Source organism: Ochotona curzoniae, unplaced genomic scaffold (genome assembly GCF_017591425.1).
Source record: "Ochotona curzoniae isolate NIBS_2020 unplaced genomic scaffold, NIBS_Ocur_1.0 contig_883, whole genome shotgun sequence".
Taxonomy (NCBI): Eukaryota; Metazoa; Chordata; class Mammalia; order Lagomorpha; family Ochotonidae; genus Ochotona; species Ochotona curzoniae.
The window spans coordinates 19,276,825-19,296,995 of NW_024466599.1; the positions used below are offsets into that span (position 1 = coordinate 19,276,825).

Consider the following 20,171-nt stretch of genomic DNA (forward strand, 5'->3'; position numbering starts at 1 on the left):
CTATTTGGGTTGCTAGAAGCAAGTACTTTAAACTGGGTAGCTTATAAACAACAGAAATTTATTGCTCAGTGTTTTGGAGCCTGTGAAATCCAAGATCACAGTAATAGGTGATTCATTGTCTGGTGAGGCCTGTTCTCTAGTGATGGCACCTCCTCTGTGTCCTCAAGTGGCAGAAGGAAAAAGGGGGGAGACAAGCTCCATCAGGCCTCATTGACAAGGACCCTGATGGCATCCTCAAGGGATCTGCCCTCTTTACTTAGTTCTCAAAAGCCCTGTCTCTTATTCCCAACGCAAGCGGTTTGGGGCCACAGGTTTCTTTATAGATACAGCACTGATACCCTCATGTGCACTCATATCCTCACCTGTGTGTTATCACCCTGTACCGCAGTAGATTATTTTACATCCTGACTTGAAGATAGCTTGCCAACATGTAATACGTTCTGTACTCATTGTAGCAATGTTAGCAAATATGAGATACTTCACAAAGCTTATTTTGGGACAAGTTTTTATGTTTCTAAAATAGGTGGAGAATTTATATTATCTAAAAACTATGTGTGGATGTAAAATTTGTTTGGTACCAATTCTTTTCTTTTTCCCCCAGAAGCTTCTGAAGAACTAGTTTGTAAATTTCAGTTGGAAAAAAAATGATTGTGTGTCCCCAGGCTCAAATTTCTGGAAAAATTCCTAGCTAATCAAAATTTAAGAAGAATTCTAATAAAAAGAAATGACGAACAACAAAACAGATTGGTTCAAAATGATTTAGTATCTTTGGAAAGAAAATGACAACTTGAATATGCAAGTGGCTGTGTTGTTCCAATGATCATGGAAAATCCAAGTCAGATAACAGTGAGTGTTGCTAAAGCCAGACAAAGTACGCATTGAAAGCCTGGTTCTGAAACTTGAGTGTGCGTCAGGTCAGCTGGGGAGCTTGTTAAGGCACGGATAGGTAAAGTCTATGATAGATTCTAATAAATACACAAACATGAATATTTGTGTTTGTACTATCAGCTCTCAGGACTAGCAGAATGCTGGCGGCACCTCAGGAGCCGTCCCTGCCTCTGCCCAGTGGCTGTCTTGCTAATCTCCATTCTCGGTTTTCCCACAGATAAACCCAATACTTTGACTTTTGCAGTAATCACTTTGTTTCTCTAAGAAACTTAGTATATAAGCACCAGTTTTGAGCTTTAGTGAAATAATGCAGTATATTTTCATTTTCATTTCATTTGCTGGTGTATTTATGAGATCCATCCATATTGTTGCTTGTAGTAGAGTTTAGAGTTTATTTCATTGTTGTATGACATTTAATCTTTATTTGTATCACAGTTTATTTCTGCATTTTTTATCTGATGGACAATTATTCTGTTTGAAATTATATTTTAATTATTAATTTGGGAGTATTAATAAATTCTGTTGTGTATGATTTTTGTGTTTATCTTTGATAAGTTTATGTGCATGTGTTGCAGAGTGCTATTTTAGTAGTAAAATTGTTAAATCGTAGATAAATAAATATTCATCTCTAATAAAATACTGTCCAATGGCCTTCTGAATTGGTTATGTCAATTTATGCTTAAACGAGGCCTCTGAATTATCAGTTCAATGTTAACAATCCTGGTATGTGTACTGCGGTGTCTCATTGCTTTAAATTGCTTTGGTGACTTTGGTGACTAATCAGTTCGATTATCTCTTGATGAGTAACCAGATCAAGGACATTTTATGTCTGTTAACCATTTGTATTCCCTTCCAGGAACTGCATCTTTAGGTATATAACTTAATTTTCTTTGTCTTACTAATTAATTAGTAGTTCTTTTTTGTGGATATGATTCCCTTATCAAGTGTTCATTTTGTAAAAATCATCTCTAAATGTGTGGCTTTTCTTTTCTTTTTTAGATTTATTTACTGTTTGTTTGAAAGAGTTACAGTAAGGGTGGGAGGAGATGGATTTTCTGTCCACTGGCTCACTCTGCAGATGGCCTTGGTGATCAGACTCGACCGAGCAAAGCCAGGGGCCGGAGCTCCATCTAGGTCTTCCACATAGCTGGCAGGGGCCCAAATGCTGTTGCTTTTCTGTTGCTTTTCTGAGGCCCATTAACTGGATCAGAAGTTGAATATCTATGACTTGAGCCAGGTGTACTCCAAAATGAGTTGCAGGTATAGCAAGAAGTAGCTTATTTTGATATTCCATGAAACCTGCCCCACCATACTACTTTTTGTCTCTATGAATTTGACTAAGTACTGTGTGTAAATGGAATAATATAGCATTTGTTCTTTTGTGACTGGGTCATTTCTTGCAGCATGATATAGTAAGGGTTTGCCCATGTTGTGGCATGTGCCAAAGTATCATTCTTTTTGTGGCTGAATAATGTGCCAAAACATGTATGTGCCCCATTTTGCTTATTCATTCATCGATAGAGTGGACAGTAGGCTTGTGTCTTCCTGTTGACTAGTAAGTAATCCTGCTGTTTTTTTATTTTCCGAGAGTCTGGTTACTGGCTCTTGGCATTTTGTTTCTAATTCAGAATTTGCTTTCTTTAAAATATTTGAAAATCAGAGTTAACACAGAAAGAGGGAAAGACAGAGAGCTCTTTCAACCACTGGCTCACTCCTCATATAACCGCAGTGGCCATGGCTGGGCCAAGCTGAAACCAGGAATCAGGAGCTACCTCCAGGTCCCTTGAATGGATGACAGGTGCCTAGGCACTTGTGCCACTGTCCACTGCCTTTCCCTGGCCGTCAACAGGGAGCTGGACACTGGACACTAATCAGTGTCTCCATGGGTGCCCGTCTTGTATGTCGTGACTTTACCCAATACACCACAATGCTGGCCTCAGAATGTGCTTTTCAGGTTCTAGTTACTGTAGGGAAAACTGACCATTTTTCTTTTTTTAAAAATTTTTTTAAAAAAGATTTATTTGTTTTTATTGGAAAGGTGAATATTCAGAGAGGAGAGTCAGAGAGGGAGATCTTCCGTCCGATGGTTCACTCCCCATGTGGCCGCAATGGCTGCAGCTGAGTCGACCTGTAGCCAGGAGCCTCTTCCGCATCTCCCATGTGGGTGCAGGGTCCAAAGGCTTTGGGCCATCCTTGACTACTTTCCCAGGCCACAAGCAGGGAGCTGGATGGGAAGTGGAGCCGCCAGGATTAGAACCGGTGCCCTTATGGGATCCTGGTGCGTTCAAGGTGCGGACCTAAACCATTACTCTATCACGCCAGGCCCTGTTTTTCATTATTAGTCTTTTTCTTTTTAAGATTTATTTACTCTTATTGGAATGTCAGATATTCAAAGAAGAGGAGAGACAGGGAGGAAGAATCTTCTGTCCATTGATTCACTCCCTAAGCGGCCACAACAGCCAGAGCTGCACAAATCTGAAGCCAGCAGCCAGGAGCCTCTTCCTGGTCTCCCACGCAGGTACAGGGTCCCAATGTCCTTGAGCCATCCTTGACTGCTTTCCCAGGGAGTGGAGGGGAAGAGCAGCTGCTGAGATAAGAACCAGTGTCCATGTGGGATACTGGCAAATGCAAGGTGAGGACTTTAGCTGCTAGGCTACTGCACTGGGCCCTCATTGTGAGTCTTTTAATCCATTAGCATGGTATTTTTATTCATTTATTTTTTTTTCTTTTGCAGTAATGGCTTTCTGTGGAGACCTTGCATGTCTTGTGAATCTGATATTTGGAAGCATTTTATCATTTGATTTTTTTTCTTTTGACTGTCATATCTAGTAACATGTCATTTAACTTCATGGCTTTGTAAATTTCTATTTTGCTTTCTGTGGTTGATTTTGTATCATGACTTTTCATTTGAGGGGATGTGCAATAGCTGTGAAATGGAGACTAACAACCAGCTGTGAGGATGCAGTGTGGTATGCATTTCTGTTTCCAGACAAAGATGGGCTTACAATGAAACTGTTTACTATATCTTGACATTAGGATTCTGGACTTTCTGCCATTGTCCATGCCCGCAATGATGAACATATGACTGAGTATGAAGAACTATATGTTAGTAATGATATAAAGGAACTGGGGGGGGGGGGCGGAGGATTGGGAATGGGATAAGGAATATGGAACTGTATCATAAAATGATAGTAATAATAATAAAGTGTAAAAAAAGATTTAAAAAAGATTTATATTTTTTATATGAAAGGCAGGGCTATAGAGAGGGAAGGAGAGACAGAAAGAGAAAGAGAAAGAGATCTTCCATCTGCAGGTTCACTTCTCAAATGGCGGCATTAGCTCTGGCCAATCCTGAAACCAGGAGCCACAAAGTTCTTTTGTGTCTCCCATGTGGTTACAAGGATTTGAGCCATCCTCTCATGCTTTTCCAGGCCATTAGCAGGGAGCTGGATTGGAAATAGAACAGCTAGGGCATGATTGCATGCCCACATGAAATGCTGGCATGCATGTGGAGGCTTAGCTGGCTGTGTCTTGGCACCGCTCCCTAGCTAGTTATCTTTTCAAAAGTTCTATTTTTCTGGGGTCTTGTATCCCTATGGGAGACTTGGAAGAAGCTCTTGGCTCCTAGCTTTGGATCCACTCAGCTCTGACCATCGTGGTCCCTGAAGGAATGAACCTGAGGATGGAAGACTTCTTTTTTTTCTCTAATTCTGTACTTCTGTCTTTCAATAAAAATAAGTAAAATTTTAAAAAAATCAGACATGATACAGTGTTAAAAAATTTGTGTTTTCTGATTGTTGAAGCTTATAGAAATGCACTTAATTTTTATACATTTGGTAAAACTCACATATTAGTCCAAGTAGTGCACATGACAGTTACAGTTTTTTTGAACAAAGATTTATTTATTTTTATTGGAAAGGCAGATGTTCAGAGAGGAGAGAATCTTCCATTCAATTGTTCACTCCTCAAATGGCTGCAGCGGCTGGAGCTGAGCCAATCCAAAGCTAAGAGCCCGGAGCCTCTTATAGGTCTCCCCTCCGGGTTCAGGGTCAAAGTCTTTCTCGACTGCTTTCTCAGGCCACCAGCAAGGAGCTGGATGGGAAGCAGGGCTGCAGGGATTAGAACCGTAAATTAGTTACAATATTTTTTTATGTGCAAGATCATGTTTCATGCCGAAAAGTATAGTTTTAATGTTTCTTTACAATATTTATTCCCTTTAATTTTCCTTGTTCTGGTGACTATTGCAGTGTTGAATAAAAGTTCTAAGAGGTGGTGTCCTTTCCTGTTCTATCTTTTAAAGGGAACCACTTGACATTTTATTATTAAATGATAGTGTCTATCAGATTAAAGAAGGTCCATTTATCCTACTTTTCAGATTTTAAAACATCTCGTATGGATATTTAATTTTGTCAAACACTTATTCTGCAGGTAGTTGGAAAATCCTACTCATTTTCTCTTATATCGTTAGCATATCAGAAGGAAGAAAGAGTGAAAATTAACGAACTAAGTGTCTATATGATAAGTTAGAGAATCTTTTCCTCTCCCAGTTCGCTGTTAAGAATAGTATTTGAGCCCATCATTCCTCCAGAAAACATACTGTAATTTAAATTGCATGTCTGTTACAGGAACACCTACCAACGTTTAAAAATAGTCCCTACTCTAAAGCGGAGTTCAAATTTATCATTTATAAATGGAGATATGGCTTATAAGCTGGGAATAACTGTTGACGCCACATGAACTGGCAAACATGTTTTCTTGAATATTTTAATTCTGTAATTTTTTAAAGCACTCTACGATGAGTCACTTATTTTGGTAGTGACATTTTGGAATCTTAAGCTAAGAATTAAATATGCCATTTTCTAGTAGGATCTAGAAATAGCTTGGAGGCTTTAGAGATAGGGGATATGCTTGGTGTATTAGAAATATCACGTGTGCTAAGTTGGACAGTTCCTTTGCTCTGGATAACAATGTTAAAGAAGCCAGCCTCACTGCAGTTGTTGCCTTCTTTTACCAATTTCATCACGTTTCGTTGTAGAAGGACATGACTTTGTGGGTTGTGATCCAGTCAATTAGATGGGCCCTAATACCTTTCCAACGCTGAAACTGTAAGATTCTGTGACTCTGTGATTTGAATGCCTTTTCTTTTTTTTTGTTTTGGATTATGGAGGCAGATGTTATGCAAGAGTATCAGTCTCCTAGCTATTTCTATGTCTGGTACAGACAATATGATAATTCTGAATTTTACTTAGTTTGAGTGGAGATGCTGGTGTTAGGTTTAATTCAGAAAAAGATAAATATTATAAAATGAGAATGTGAATATCAGGTAATAGTAAATCACCGTGCTTTGTGTCTAACAGTTATTTAATGGGCAATTAATTATTGGTCTCTGGGCCTTTTTAATTTCATCGTAACCTATTATTTTAGATTGCCAAAGCTGAAAACTTCCTTCTCAGCTGATGTTGAATTTTGTTGGTTAAGCACAAACGTCACTGTTGAGAAAACAGGAAGCTGTGTAAGAGAACATGCCAAATGGTAAATTAATAGTCAAGGTAGTGGAAGCTGACGTAGACCTAGGGAAGAGACCCTGGATTCGTGTATTATGTTCTTTTTAGGTAGTTTGAAGAATAGAAAGGGTCTACATCATGTTTTTTTTTCTTTTGTCCCAGACTATCTAATAATGGGTTTAATATTGAGCCAGAGATACTATATTTTCTTTTTTTTTTGCATTATCTTAAAAAATGTTTTAAATTTTAGGTTACCTTGATATAGCTTTGTTAATGCAGATTAATTCTTAGTGGTCACTAAAATCCTATAAAGTGTAATGAAATTGCCAACTTTTTCTTTTTATTGTGAAACCTTACTAATTTGATTCAGACAACCTATCTAGAAACAACTAATAACTTAAAAAGAAGTCAATAGCAAAGTTTACTTTTTAGTGTTAATTTAGAATTTAAAGAGTTTGCTAAATGTTTCAGTCATTTTAGAGCCTGAATCATTTTGTGAGGGCTTTGTTCTCTCTTTTACATCATTGAGTTTCATGTCTGTTGTTTTCCTCATTGTTGACAAATAATTTTTTTTTATTAAAGCACATATTGTAGAACTTTTTGGCATTGGTTCATTTTTATTTTTTGCTTTTGTAAGCATTTTAATAAAATACTATCTTTTGGAAAAAATTTGCAATTTACATTTTAACTAATTTGATGACCTTACCTCTTAATGAAATGTTTTAATGTGGCATTTGAAAAAATGTGCTGGGGTTGACTTGATGGCTCATTGGCTGATTGCCTGCCTGCAAGCACTGGCATCCCATGTAGGCACTGGTTCATATCCCATCTGCTCCACTTCTCATCTGGCCCCCTGCCTGTCTGGAAAGCAGTGGAAGATCACCCAAAAAACCTTGGGACCTTGCACCCGCCTGGTAGACTTGGAAGAGGTTCCTGGCTCCTGGCTTTGGATCAGGTCAGCTCCAGCTTTGTTGCCTTTGGGGAGTGAACCAGCAGAAAGATGTTTCTCTGTGTCTCTCTTCTCTTTGTGAATTTGCCTTTCCAATAAAAATAGATAAATCTTAAAAGAAAAGAAAAGAAAATGGGCCTTGGAGCCAGGCATCCTGAGTTTGGATCCCAACTATGTCATTTACTCGCAAGTTACATTGCCTCTGTGTGCCTCACTTTCCTCATCTGTAAAATGAAAACATTTGGTTTGGTGTTGCTGTGAGTTTAAATGGTTTATCCATTTGAAGAACTTAGAATAATGCTGCTGGAAAGTAAATGCCCAAGCAGTGTTGGCTGCTATTATTGTGTGTTGTGTAATAGAGTAACTTTTGGTAATGACTAAAAGTTGAAAGGCTGGGTTCTCTTCCAATTGAGGATCTTGCACAAGTCATCATGTTGATCATGTTTATCTTTCCTGGAGGTAACGACAAGAGCATCAGCCCAGTTCTTGTGAGCTCAGCAGTTTTTGTCATGGAAGGAACCCGGATTGAGGGTGAGAGTATATGTACGTCTTCAGCAGACCGTGGTACCTGTTTGTGGTTGTTGGAATGCCTGCCGTGAGGACCCCAGTGCCAGGTGCTAGACATGTAAAGAGTGCCAATTCCAGCATATCTACTCTTGACACTCTCAGGCTTTCACTGTCATTGTTAGTGAAATGGTAGCTTTTAAGTGTAGTTGATGCTACAGTTTCATCAGAGCTGGGTGCAGGGAACTGTGATAATTACTGGGCCACAACTATTTATAAATAACAGGCAGAGAGACAGAAACAGAAATAGGGCTGTGGTTCACTAATTTATTCCTCTGATGCCTGACAACTGTTGGGAGCTGGGCCAGGCTTGAAGTCACCAGACAGGATCAATCCAGGTCTTCCATGTGGGTTACAGGAACCAATTAGTTGAGTCTTCATTGCTGCTTTCTTAGTTTCTACATGATCAGGAAGCTGGAATCCAGGAGCCAGAGTTGGGTGTGGGACATGGGAGTCTGAACTAGTTGGCTAAATGCCTACTTCCCACCCCAACATTTTTCTGTTATGAAAATAGTTCTTGGCACCACGAATCTTATGATCATGTTAGGAAAACAAACCACAGTTAGAAAAGTAGATAAATGATAATGGTAGGAATATATGGTTAAATGCTGAATAAGACTGTAGGGCTGAGAGTATGAGAGTGTTATTATGGTTAATATTTCACTGTATCCGTGGTTAACTGTAATTTCTGTAATAAAGTACCAGTGTAAACTACCTCCTTTAAAGCTAGCAAGAATTCCTACTTGACAATCCCTATTTGGAAAATTTGCAGATTGTTTTAACACCTTGTTCTACATGTTAAATTTCAAATGGGTTGCTCAGTGTGCTGAAGTAATTTGAAGTTGGTACAAAGAAAGAAAGAAATATGCTTTGTAATCGTAGTTCATCCAGAACCTCTTTTTATACTCTGAGGCCAAGCTGTGTTTTGTCTTCTGGTGGGGATTGCTCCTGTAAGATGGAACTACATACATTTGAAGATAGATTTAACCATCAGCAATTTTTAAATCATCAGAAAATAATTTTTGCTTAAAAGCTTTTAGTTTGGAATATTAGCCTTTTATTTTCTATTTTTAAAAAAGATTTTCTTTTATTTGTTTGCAAGGCAGAATTAGTTTGAGAGACAAAAAAGACAGAAGGAGAAAGATCTTTCATTCACTTGTTCATTTCCAAATGGCAACGATGGCTATGGCTAGGTTAGACCGAGGACAAAATCCAGGAACCAGGAAGTTTCATCCTGGTCTCCCATGTGGGTCTCAGGGATCTAGGCACTTGGGCCATTCTCTGCTGGCTTTTCCAGGCACTTGAACAAGGGGCTGGGGGCAGAAGTAGTACTGCCAGGACTTGAACCAGAGTCTTCGGAACTTGGGCTGTCACCATGCATTAGCTTAGTTGCTGTTATATAAGCACAGTTTTAGTGGATCAGTAGTGTTTCACTCTGGGTGAGTGCGTTTCCCTTCTAGGTTACTCGCCTGTTACTGATTTCTGACTGTTGCCTTGTGGAAGCCACTTCGGCCCAAACTGGTCACCCCATTCCCCAAATCCTGACCCCAAGACACTGCGACAGAATGCTAGGAATGTAAAGTTTTGTGCTATCATGGTGTAAAGGTCTTTATACACTTGCTCTGAGGATTGTTCATTAGTAACTCACCATGTTTTTTTTTTTCCTTCTGAAAAGGAGTGAAGTATAGTAGTAGAAATAGACAAATCAGGCTTTCCTCACATGTCCCTAGTCAAATAAAAAAGGAATGTAACTGCACCCTGCAGCCTAGTGGCTGAAGTCCTCACCTTGAATGTGCGGGATCCCATATGGACGTCCCACTTCCCATCTAGCTGCCTGCTTGTGCCTGGGAAACAGTTGAAGATGGCCCAAAGCCTTGGGATTTTGCACCTGCATTGGAGACCTGGAAGAAGCTCCTGGCTCCTCACTTCAGATCTGCATAGCTCCAGCTGTTGCGTCCAGTTGGGGAGTGAATCATCGGACAGAGGATCTTCCTCTCTGCCTCTCCTCTTCTCAGTATATCTGACTTTCCAATAAAAATAAATAAATCTTTAAATAAAATGTAATTAGCCTCAAAATACTTGTAAATTTGTGAAGTTTGTGTTCATTGTAAAAATTAAATTAATGCAGAAAGTTAATGGGAAGAAAGTTGTAAAAGTCACCCTAAATTTTGACACATTTTGATGATTCTTCTGATGTCTGTTATGTGCATAGATATGCACCTGTCTGTGCAGGCAGGCCTTTTTTTTTTTCCCTGTGAATGGAATTCTGCTGCTTACAAATGTTTTCTGATTTTTTAACTCATTCCTGCCCATTCACAAGAAAAATCAGGGCTGTCCTCAAACACAACACAACTTGAATTTTTACAGTAATGTATATAACCCAAGCCAGTTTTAGACAAAGGTAATTTATAGAGATAACACTTTTGTTTTTATCTTGTACCTTAATGTGTATGACTTTGACTTGTTTTCCATATGCTGTTTAGTCAAGATAATATCAAAGATAGACCGTAACATTTTTAAAAAGTAGTATGTATTTACTTAGAGAAAGAAGAGAGAGAGAAACTCCCATTTGCTGGCTCACTCTCCAAATGCTTACAACAGGAGAACAGCAGGGACTGTACTAACCGAAGCTAGGAGCCATTGCTGGTTGCCATCCAGTGTTTCAGCATCTGTCTCAGCAGCAAGCTGGAGTCAGGAGTTAGAGTCAGGTTTTAAATGCAGCCACTTTATTGCTGTCTTAGTCGTTAGGCTAAATGCCCACCTCCGTAACGGATATTTTAAATAACTTGTTTAACATCTCATTGCAGGCATATCTGCATGATTCTTAGGACAAAGAGATCTGCTGATGGCAGCCTTCCTCTGTTGGCACCTAATTTATATATTCCTCTCAGTAAAACAAACCCCTAAAGCTAACTAGAAATGATCCCTCTCCCATTGCTGCCTCTGCCCGCTTGCTCCCATCTCGGCTTCAAGTAAGTGATCTAGGGCTGGTTTTGGGGTTAGCTACTGTTGGGGATGCCTGCATCTCATTTTAGAGTCCCAGTTATTCTGCTTCCCATCAGGCTTCCTATTAATGATCTTGGAAGGCAGCAGGCAGATGCTCAAGAACTTGGGTCTCTGCCACCTTGTGGGAGACCCTGATGGAGTTCCTGGCTCTTGGCTTTGGCCTGGGCTAGCTCTAGCTGTTGTAGGCATTTGGGGAGTGAACCAGCAGGTGCAAGAACTCTTTCTCTTGTCATGCCTTTCAAATAAATAAAAAAACAAAGTTTTAGGAAAGACTGGGTGACCCTTTTCAGCATCACTCAGCATTCTGCCTAAGGTGAATTTTGGTGATTTTTTCTTCTTTTTAGTGGCCTTAATGGCTGACTAGCCTGCCTAGTAACCTAGCTTTGTTTTTATAGAAGATCTGACTGTTATCTCAAATATCACACTTTTCATTTCCCATCTATCTAAATTTACTTCTCTCCTGGTAGTCCTATTTGTTAAATCCTTCAGCGTATTCCCCACTGTTAAATCCCTAGTCCCAGGATCTGTTATCTAGCCTGCCAAGCTCTCCACTTAGGTCTCACTCTTTCCACCTTGCCTCTTGCACTGTCATTCTTGCTACAGTAGATCCAGTGATCTTTAAAAAATATAGAATAAAATATTACTCTTCTGCTTGAAACTCTTGTTTTTGTGCTTGGCATCAAAGCTGAATTAATTGCCACCACCTACCAGGCCTTCAGATGATGTGTCCTTTGCTTATTCCTTGTCCAATCTCTTGCTATGTTCTCTTTCTTCTTCCTTCTTCCCCAGCTGCACTGCCCAGATATATCAGAATTTCTTCCCCAGATATATCAGGCTTGTTTCTGCTTAGACGCCTTTGCACCAGCTGTTTCCTCTGCCTGGGATGCTCTTTCTCAGAACTTTGCAAGGTTGGCCCCTTCTTGTTATTCAGGTTCAGGATTTCACTTCCTCCACAGGTCTCCTTGATCTGCCAAAGTGAAATAGCTCCTCAGTGACTGCAGCACCCTGTCTATTGTCCTCATGGAAGTTAGCAGGTACAAACTGGCTTTATATATTTGCCTGCTTATTGCCTCTTCTGTAGAGTTTAAGCATCTTGAGATCTACAGATTCTGTCTGTATTGTCCTCCTTGCATTCCTATCATTGTGAACAGTACCTAATATATTTTAAAATAAAAAGCAAAACAAAAACCAAAGCAAAATAAAACAAAAAACGAAAAACCAGTGCTCAGAAAACTGGCTGGAGAAATATGCTTTTAATACCTGGGTTTTTAGAACTGACCACTGAAGTGATAAGGGAGGAAGGTGCACAAAAAGCATTTTCCCAGACCTGGTGAAACTGATACATTCATCATATGCAATGCATAATACATAATAAGACTCGTGACCAATAGTGAATGTAACCTTTTACAAAAAGATTTATTTATTTTTATTGGAAGGACATGTACAGAGAGAGAAGACAAAGATCTTCCATCCGCTGGTTCATTCCCCAAAGTGGCTGCAACAGCTGGAGCTGAGCTGATCTAAATCCAGGACCAAGAGCTTCTTTTGGGTCTCCCATGTGGGTGCTGGGTCCCAAAGCTTTGGGCCATCCTCTACTGCTTTTCCAGGCCACCAGCAAGGAGCTGGATGGGAAGTGGAGTAACCAGGATATAAACCTGCACCTGGAAGGGGTCCCGGTGTGTGCAAGGCAAGGACTTTAGCCATTAGGTTACTGCGCCAGGCCCTTTAACTCTTTTTTTTTTTTTAAAGATTGATTTATTTTTATTGGAAAAGTAGATTTATAGATAGGAGAGACAGAAGGCTCTTCTGTCTACTGATTCACTCCCCAAGTGCATGCTGAGGCGATCTGAAGCCAAGAGCCAGGAAGGAGCTTGTTCCAGGTCTCCCATGCGGGTACAGGGTCCTAAGGCCTTGGGTCATCTTCTACTGCCGTTCCAGGCTATCAACAGGGAGTTGGATGAAAAGTGGAGCAACCAGGACACGAACCGGTCCCCCTATGGGATCCCGGTGCATGTAAGGCAAAGATTTAGCTATTGAGTTATCAGGTTAGGCCCAGTGAATGTAACCTTTTCAAAACAAAGTAATACCATATTGAAAAGGTGGGAGTTCAAACAAACTAGAATCAGGTCAGATCCTTGAGATTTTTTGGTACTACTGCTAAATCAGTCTTTTCTTTCTTTCTTTTTTTTTTTTTTAAAGGATATTTATTTGTATTGAAAAGGCAAATTTACAGAGAGAAGGAGAGAGGGGAAGATCTTACTTCTACTGGTTCTCTCCCCAAAGGCTACAACAACCAGAGCTGAGCTCATCCAAAGCCAGGAGCCAGGAGCTCCTTCTGGGTCTTCCATGTGGTGCTACATCCCAAGCCTTTGGGTTATCCTCTACTGCTTTCCCATGACACAAGCAGGGAGGGAGCTGGGTGGGAGGTGGAGCAACTGGGACGTGAACTGGCGACAACAAAGGCTGCTGATGCCTGGAGGTGGAGGATTAGCCAGCTGAGCCGCTGTTTCAGCCCCATTAACTTCAGTCTTTAAGCTCAAAATGCACTTGTTTACGAATGATAGTTTTCATTGTTTTAAAGCATCAGTTTGAATATTCTGATTGTTTTGCAAAGGGTCATTACTGTCATTAGATTATACTATATATTTTATAATGATAGCATTTGTGTATTTTCCATGAGCCTTTTAAAATAATTAGTATGCTGTGGATGAGGAAGACTCATATCACAGTTTGAATATCCCTAAATTGAAAAGCTAGAATCTGAAATTCTCACAATATGAATCTTTTTGAGTGCTTACATTTTGCCACAAGTAGAAAATTCCAACCTTATCTCACACAGCCAAAATGTACAAAATTACCAGATATTATATTTGATTTTTGTTATTATTACTAACATATAATATGCACTTATTTTCAGGTTTGAAGTATAGATATAGATTTTGTGTTTAAACAGGCTCCAGTCCAGGAGATCTTAAAGTGCATATCAGTATTCCAAATCTTGAAAATATTCAAAATCTGGAATAGCTGTGGTCCTGGCATTTCAAATAAGGGTTATTCTACCCTTATTGTAAGGACAATATTTAAATATCTCTTAGTATAGAGTGCACCTCCAGAAGTTTATTATGTTGAACGGAAGAAGAAAATATATTCTTAAAATCTATGAAAAATTAAAATAATTTAGTATTCAATTGGCAGTACAAATTTGTTGTTTAGTTCATATACTAGTATTTTTTATTGGCTTCTGATGATAAAGAGAAATAACGAACCTAGTGGTTTATGCTAAATACATCTGGGAAGTTGTGCATTTCTTGCAGTTCTGCTTCCATCTACCAAACTACTTTGGCAAGTGGTTCTGTAGAATTGCTTCAAAGCGGTTTCGGATTTAGGGAATAAAATAGCTTCCTTGCTATACTTTATAAATTACAAGCTTCATTTCAAAACTAGATAAAGACATGTAACTTCCTCAGCTGACTTCATGTTAGTATTTTATTCAGTTCTGAGGTCAATAGTGGCAATACACAGTTGAAATTACAACTAGTAAGATCATAAAATATATTGCAGATATGTGTGAAAAAGGACATTGTGTAACTTTGTGAGGTACTAGATTAAAAAGACATACAAGATGTTGAGGCCCGTGTGATTAACGGTCTCCCTTTCCTTTTCAATTTGCATCTTATCTGAAACTGAGCACAGAGCATTGTTCTTTCCTGCAAATGAAAGTTAGGGGTGCCAAATGTAGAGGAAGCACCGTACCTTTGTGGATAGAAAGAAAACCATCTGGTACCAAAGAAAGGCCAAAAGTGGGCTGTTTTTTGTACTAACAGAATGAAAGATAAGAATTTATGTTTAACATATGACCATAAAATTACTCTTCTTCTATGATTCTTGGCATCTTATACTAGAAACCTGTTTTAGATGTTATATACCTAGTTATCAAAGTTGAGAAATACTCGAAGAAGTTGAAAATAGAATTGTAGTAATTAGAAGCTGGGGAAAGTAGACAGGAGGGACAAGATGGGGAGGAACTGGTCAATAGCTACTAAGAGTTAAATAGGAGAGATGGATTCTGATGTACTGTTGTACAATAGGGTGATTTCATCATGGTAATAAATCATGCCAATATATAATTCCAGAAAGCTGGAATATAGGATTTTGAATGTTTTCACCTTAAAGAAATGCTAAATATTTGAGGAGGTAGATAATTGGGGTACTTTTAAAAGTTTGTGGAAAACTGAAGTTAAGAGACAAATGAATTTTAGTGTAAAATATGTTTGAAATTTGTACATGGCCTTTTCATAGTGTATATTTTCCATCACCTGCTTAAAGATTCTTATGCTTGACCTGATTGATGCATTGCACAGTGTATACATATATTGAAACATTACATGATATCCCATAAATAGGTGTCATTTTAATATGTCAATTAAAATAATGTGAAAAAACAAAAGTCATATGTATATAACATTTTAAATATTTATCAGAGAGAGACCTTGTATCCATTGACTCCTTCCATACCCACAACAGATGGTCCTTACGCTGTGAGCTAGAACTTATTCAGATTCCCACCTGAGTGTTTGGACCCCAACACTTTGAACCCCTATCACTGCCCTCAGATTCTGCTTTGGCAGGGAGTTTGGGTCAAGTCAGGAGCCAGAGCACCCCATTGGGGATGTAGGTATCCAGCTGGCAGCTTAACTGGATCGCTCTAAAATACATGTTCTTGAGAGAAGTAATTGAAGGAGTGTTGATGTGTGTTTTCAGAAGGCATTTGAGCTTTACTCCGAGGAAAATTAAATATTTATTTGAGAGGGAATCTTACTGTCTTGGTCCCCATGACCACTAAGGGTTTACATTTTGCTTTGTAAGCCTGTTTTTATTTTATTAATCTATTATTATTACTATTTTTTTTTATCACTGATCCATAGAGACTAGTTTATATTGGGTTTTTAAATTTTATTTATTTACTTATTTTTTAGTAATCTTTTCTCTCTCTTTTAAAGCTGCACATCACTGACTCCTGGCCCCAACTGTGATCGATTTAAACTGCATATACCTTATGCTGGAGAGACATTAAAATGTAAGTAAATGAGGACTATTTTTCTCAAAATACAAATTACCATGTTAGTTTTAGCTTTACACTTTGGTTTTTATTTCTGGCTGTTAGATGTTATCTCAAGATATTTATCTCGAGTGTTTACCATTTTTTCTTATTTCTTCATCACTGTTAGTTCTATTAAAGCGAAGGCAGTTGGCATGGAGCAACGTCCAGTGAAATAGGCATGCATAGAGATGCTGAATTTTTTAGGCATGCATGATAATTCTTGTATTTACTTTGACCATAGGCAGTTCTTGTGCAAAACCCCAATGAAGGGCATCCATTGCATTGAAATACCTACTGGTTAGAAATTTTTTAGGTAGCCAGCATAACTGCTGCCCCCATTATTGCTCTTTCCCTTCTGGAACCATTACTGCTAAGAACCATTGCCACTGAGGTTCCTCAGAGACACCCGGCATGAGTTAAGGAGAGGGAATGTCAGTATGTTGTCTCCTGGAAAGGGTTAGACATGCACATGGCTTACGTGGGACAAAATGTAAGATAGAGGAGCAGGCTACCTAAGGCAAATGGGACATCCTATGTTATGAGAACTGCTTTTTAAATTAATTATTAACAGAGAGTAGATATCTGCCTTTTTATATAAATTCAGTTTTTATGCTGACTACATTTTCAAAATTAAATGCATGATGGAGGCTAGGTTATGTAGGCTGACCCAAATGACTCAGGATTGACTGGAGCACCTGGACCTTGGGTGAGTACCTCATGGCTATAGTAGGCTCCATCTCCCACTGGGTAGAGCCACCATTTTCAGCCTTTGCCTGCCACTGTTAGCGGCACTGAAGCTGTACCTGTGGAAATGACAGTAGGTTTGGCTGGTTAGTATAACTAAACTCACTAGGGATCTTTTCTCGTGTGAATCTGTACTGTGGGGAATAAGGTGTCAACGTTTCTGTGTCCTTAAAAGGGGAAACAAAGAACATGGGTATTAAAGAAGAGACTTTTTTGGATTATGACCATATGTGGCCAAGAGGGACCACATCTTGGCCTCCTACAGAATCACTTCATGTTAATTTTCTAAATGCAACATTAAATGACAAATTTAGGAATGCTGACTTATTAACCTTCCATTATTAGACTGTTCTCCTGAAAACGTTAGAATACAAAAGAGTTTTTTTTACCTGCCTGAAGTAGCAAAACATATTAAATAGCTACTTTTTTTTTCAAAAAAATTAAATTGAAAAAAAATGATCAATGTTAATCATGTAAATGATTGAAAGAGAAATAGTACTGATATTTTTTTTTTTAAATGAAAGGAAGAGTCTGTTTTATTTCTTTCCTGTCCCAGGCCTGATCTTTGAAGGAACCAGTTAAAATTTGAAGACTATTTAATTTAGTTCTTCTGAGGATGATCGCTGAATAATGTACTTTTTTTGCCTCTGTTTCTTCATTTAGCAACTTTAGACATTATCTTTGGACTTCCTGCTCTAATACATGAACCTTCAACCAGTTTTCACTATACCTCTTATCTCCTGCTGCTCTTCCTCTTTAATGCAGTGATATCACCATTATTGGTTCCTATGTTGATTACCCTGTAGTTTAAAATGTGCTTATTTTTTAAAAGGAATCTTTAAATGAACTGCTCCTAAAAGTTGTGAATAAATGTCTGGCACACAGCTCTCTTATTACTTAAGGATAATCTCTCTGTAATAATGATGAATACTGAGTTCACTTTTATTTGGTTTCCCATTAGCAAAGATAATGTTATCTGGCTCTTTACTTTTGAATATGAAGATAATTAGATAATTAGCCCTTGCATTTTCCAGCTTTTGTCTTCTGTTATTTTATATATTTTTTTTGCATTTCTAAGATTGATAGCTATTCTAAATAGATAATTGCTTTTTGTGCTCTGTCCTGAAACTGTTGAATGACTAGCCTATAGGCTTGCATGATTGTCAGCATGATCTTTATTATTTTTTTGGATTTGAATTTTTTTTTTTTTACTAGAATCTACATGTGGAGGAGTTTGGCAGAATAATTTATTTGTAAATAGGTTGCCTAGTTTTTTTCTTTTTCTTTTTTTTTTTTAAGGTTTATTTGTTTATTTTAAAGACGGAGTTACAGAGAGAGAGGGGGAGAAAGAGTTATCTTTCATTTGCTGTTTTATTCCCCAAATGGCTACAGCGCAACAGTCAGGACCATGCAGGTCTGAAGATTGGAGCCAGGAGATTCTTCCAGGCCCCCTGTGTATATGCAGGAGCACAAAGAAAAGGCCACCTTTTGCTGCTTTCCCAGGCACAATAATAGGGAGTTGGATGGGAAGCAGAGTGGCCAAGACTAGAAATGGTGCCTACATGCAATGCTGGGGTCACAGGTGATGGGTTTCCATGTGATACCACAGTGTCAGTCCCAAGAGTGCCTCCACAGTGCCAGATAACCTGCTTAAGTTCCATTGTTTGGACAGGCATTTGGTGTAGTGTTTTGGTTTTTAAAGATGGAGTTACAGAGAGAGAGGAGGTGGGAAGGAGAGAAAAGACAAAAAGATCTCTGCATCGGTTCACTCTCCAAATGGCTGTGATGACCAGGGCTTGTCAAGGCTGAAGCCAGGAGCCTAGAGCTTCCTCTGGTTTTCCCAGATGGGTGCAGGGGCCTTAACATTTTGGCTATCTTCTTTTGCTTTGTGAGGTGTATTGTTAGGGAGCTGGGTCAAACCTGGAGCTTCAGGGGCTGAAAATGTACTCATGTGAATGTCAGCATCACAGGTGGCCCCTTGGATACAGTGCTACCCTAGCAGGGGCCTCTTTCAAGTCTCTTATGTGGATGACAGGGGTCCAGGAACTTGTGCCATCTCCCACTGCTTTCCTAGTTTGTTAGCAGGGAGCTAGATTGGAAGAGGAGCATCCTTCAGGACTAGAACAGGCAGGGACATCAGTCATTACATTGCAATGCTGACCCCCTTTTCTTTTTAAAACTCATTTATTTATCTTATTTAAAAAAATACTTAGATAAAAACATGTGTTGCCACTCTATCAGTTTTTGAAACATTAATTTTTTTTTTTGGTACAAGACCATTAAGATCTAAATGATTAGTGATCACAAGATTTGTGATTGAATTAAGAGGTTGATTATCACAAAAGTTGTAATTGAATTCAGTCTTCTACAACCAATATAATATGCATCTTTAAATATAAACGGACACATTGCTCAAAACCAAATAGTTTAACAATTTTCTGGGGCTAGTGCTGTGGTATAATGGTTAAAACTGTTCTCTGCAGTGCTGGCATCCTATATGGGCACCAATTCACTTGCCACATGGGTGTAGCTGCTCTGCCTCCCTGCAGATGTGTCTGGGAAAGAAAGTCCTTGGGCCCCTGCATCCATGTGGAAGACCTGGAAGAGGCACCTGGCTCACTACAGCCTAACTTTGGCTGTTGCAGCCCTTTGGGGAGTGAACCAGCAGATAGATGATCTGACATTTTCTGCTCCTCTCTCTTAACTTTCAAATCTAAAACAAACATACATAATTGCAGGTTTATGTAGTTTTATAATTTTTAGTAAGTTGTAACCTTTATAGCAAACAGAAGATCTCTTTGCCTTTTGAAAGAAGTAGACCTAGAATGAAATCATAGGGGAAAAATGAATAAATAGATATTAATTATATTCTGTGGTCAATAATAATGCTTTCATATTTTTCCTCCCAAGCAGAAGGTAGTGGTGAATTCAGTGCTTTGTTGTCTTAAAACTATGTAAACAACTTTTCAAGTTAAAATTTCTCATAGAATCTATTGAAAACTTGTAGTGTATCAAATTGTTTAAAATATATAGTAATTTTATCTCATAGTTTTAAGTTCAATGAAGTTAGAGACAAGGGCTGTTTTGTGTGTTAACTTGATCTTCAGTCTGCAGCACAGGAGAGATATTCCATTAGATACTTGTTAGAGGAATGAAATTGATGTATATATGCATGAGTTAATGACTCAGTGTTCAGATTTTTGGTGGTTGAGGTGTAGTGTTACACAGAATGTGGCATTCTGTTACTTGCATCAGCCTTTTGCCAACATAACTCACTCTTTAGAAGTTATTTATTATACGAGGAATTTGTAATTGGAACATTGCTCTTAACAATTCAGAAAACAGGAAGGACGCACAGTATGTTCCAGATTTGGAGTCTGAATCAATTTTATCTTTGTATATTTTACTTTGCCCC

General features: G+C 38.6%; 1 protein-coding gene across 3 annotated transcripts in view; it reads left to right on the forward strand.

Annotated features, from left to right (window-relative positions):
* The window catches only part of BABAM2 (BRISC and BRCA1 A complex member 2), a 449,694-nt gene that overhangs the window by 58,852 nt on the left and 370,671 nt on the right, over positions 1–20,171 (forward strand). For 2 of the 3 annotated variants that reach the window (XM_040993000.1, XM_040992999.1), the window contains exon 3: positions 15,912–15,988. In XM_040993000.1, coding sequence (XP_040848934.1) covers positions 15,912–15,988 — 77 coding nt within the window. Of the gene's footprint in view, positions 1–10,708; positions 10,878–15,911; positions 15,989–20,171 lie in introns of those variants that run through there. The other variant, XM_040993001.1, reaches the window with a different exon arrangement.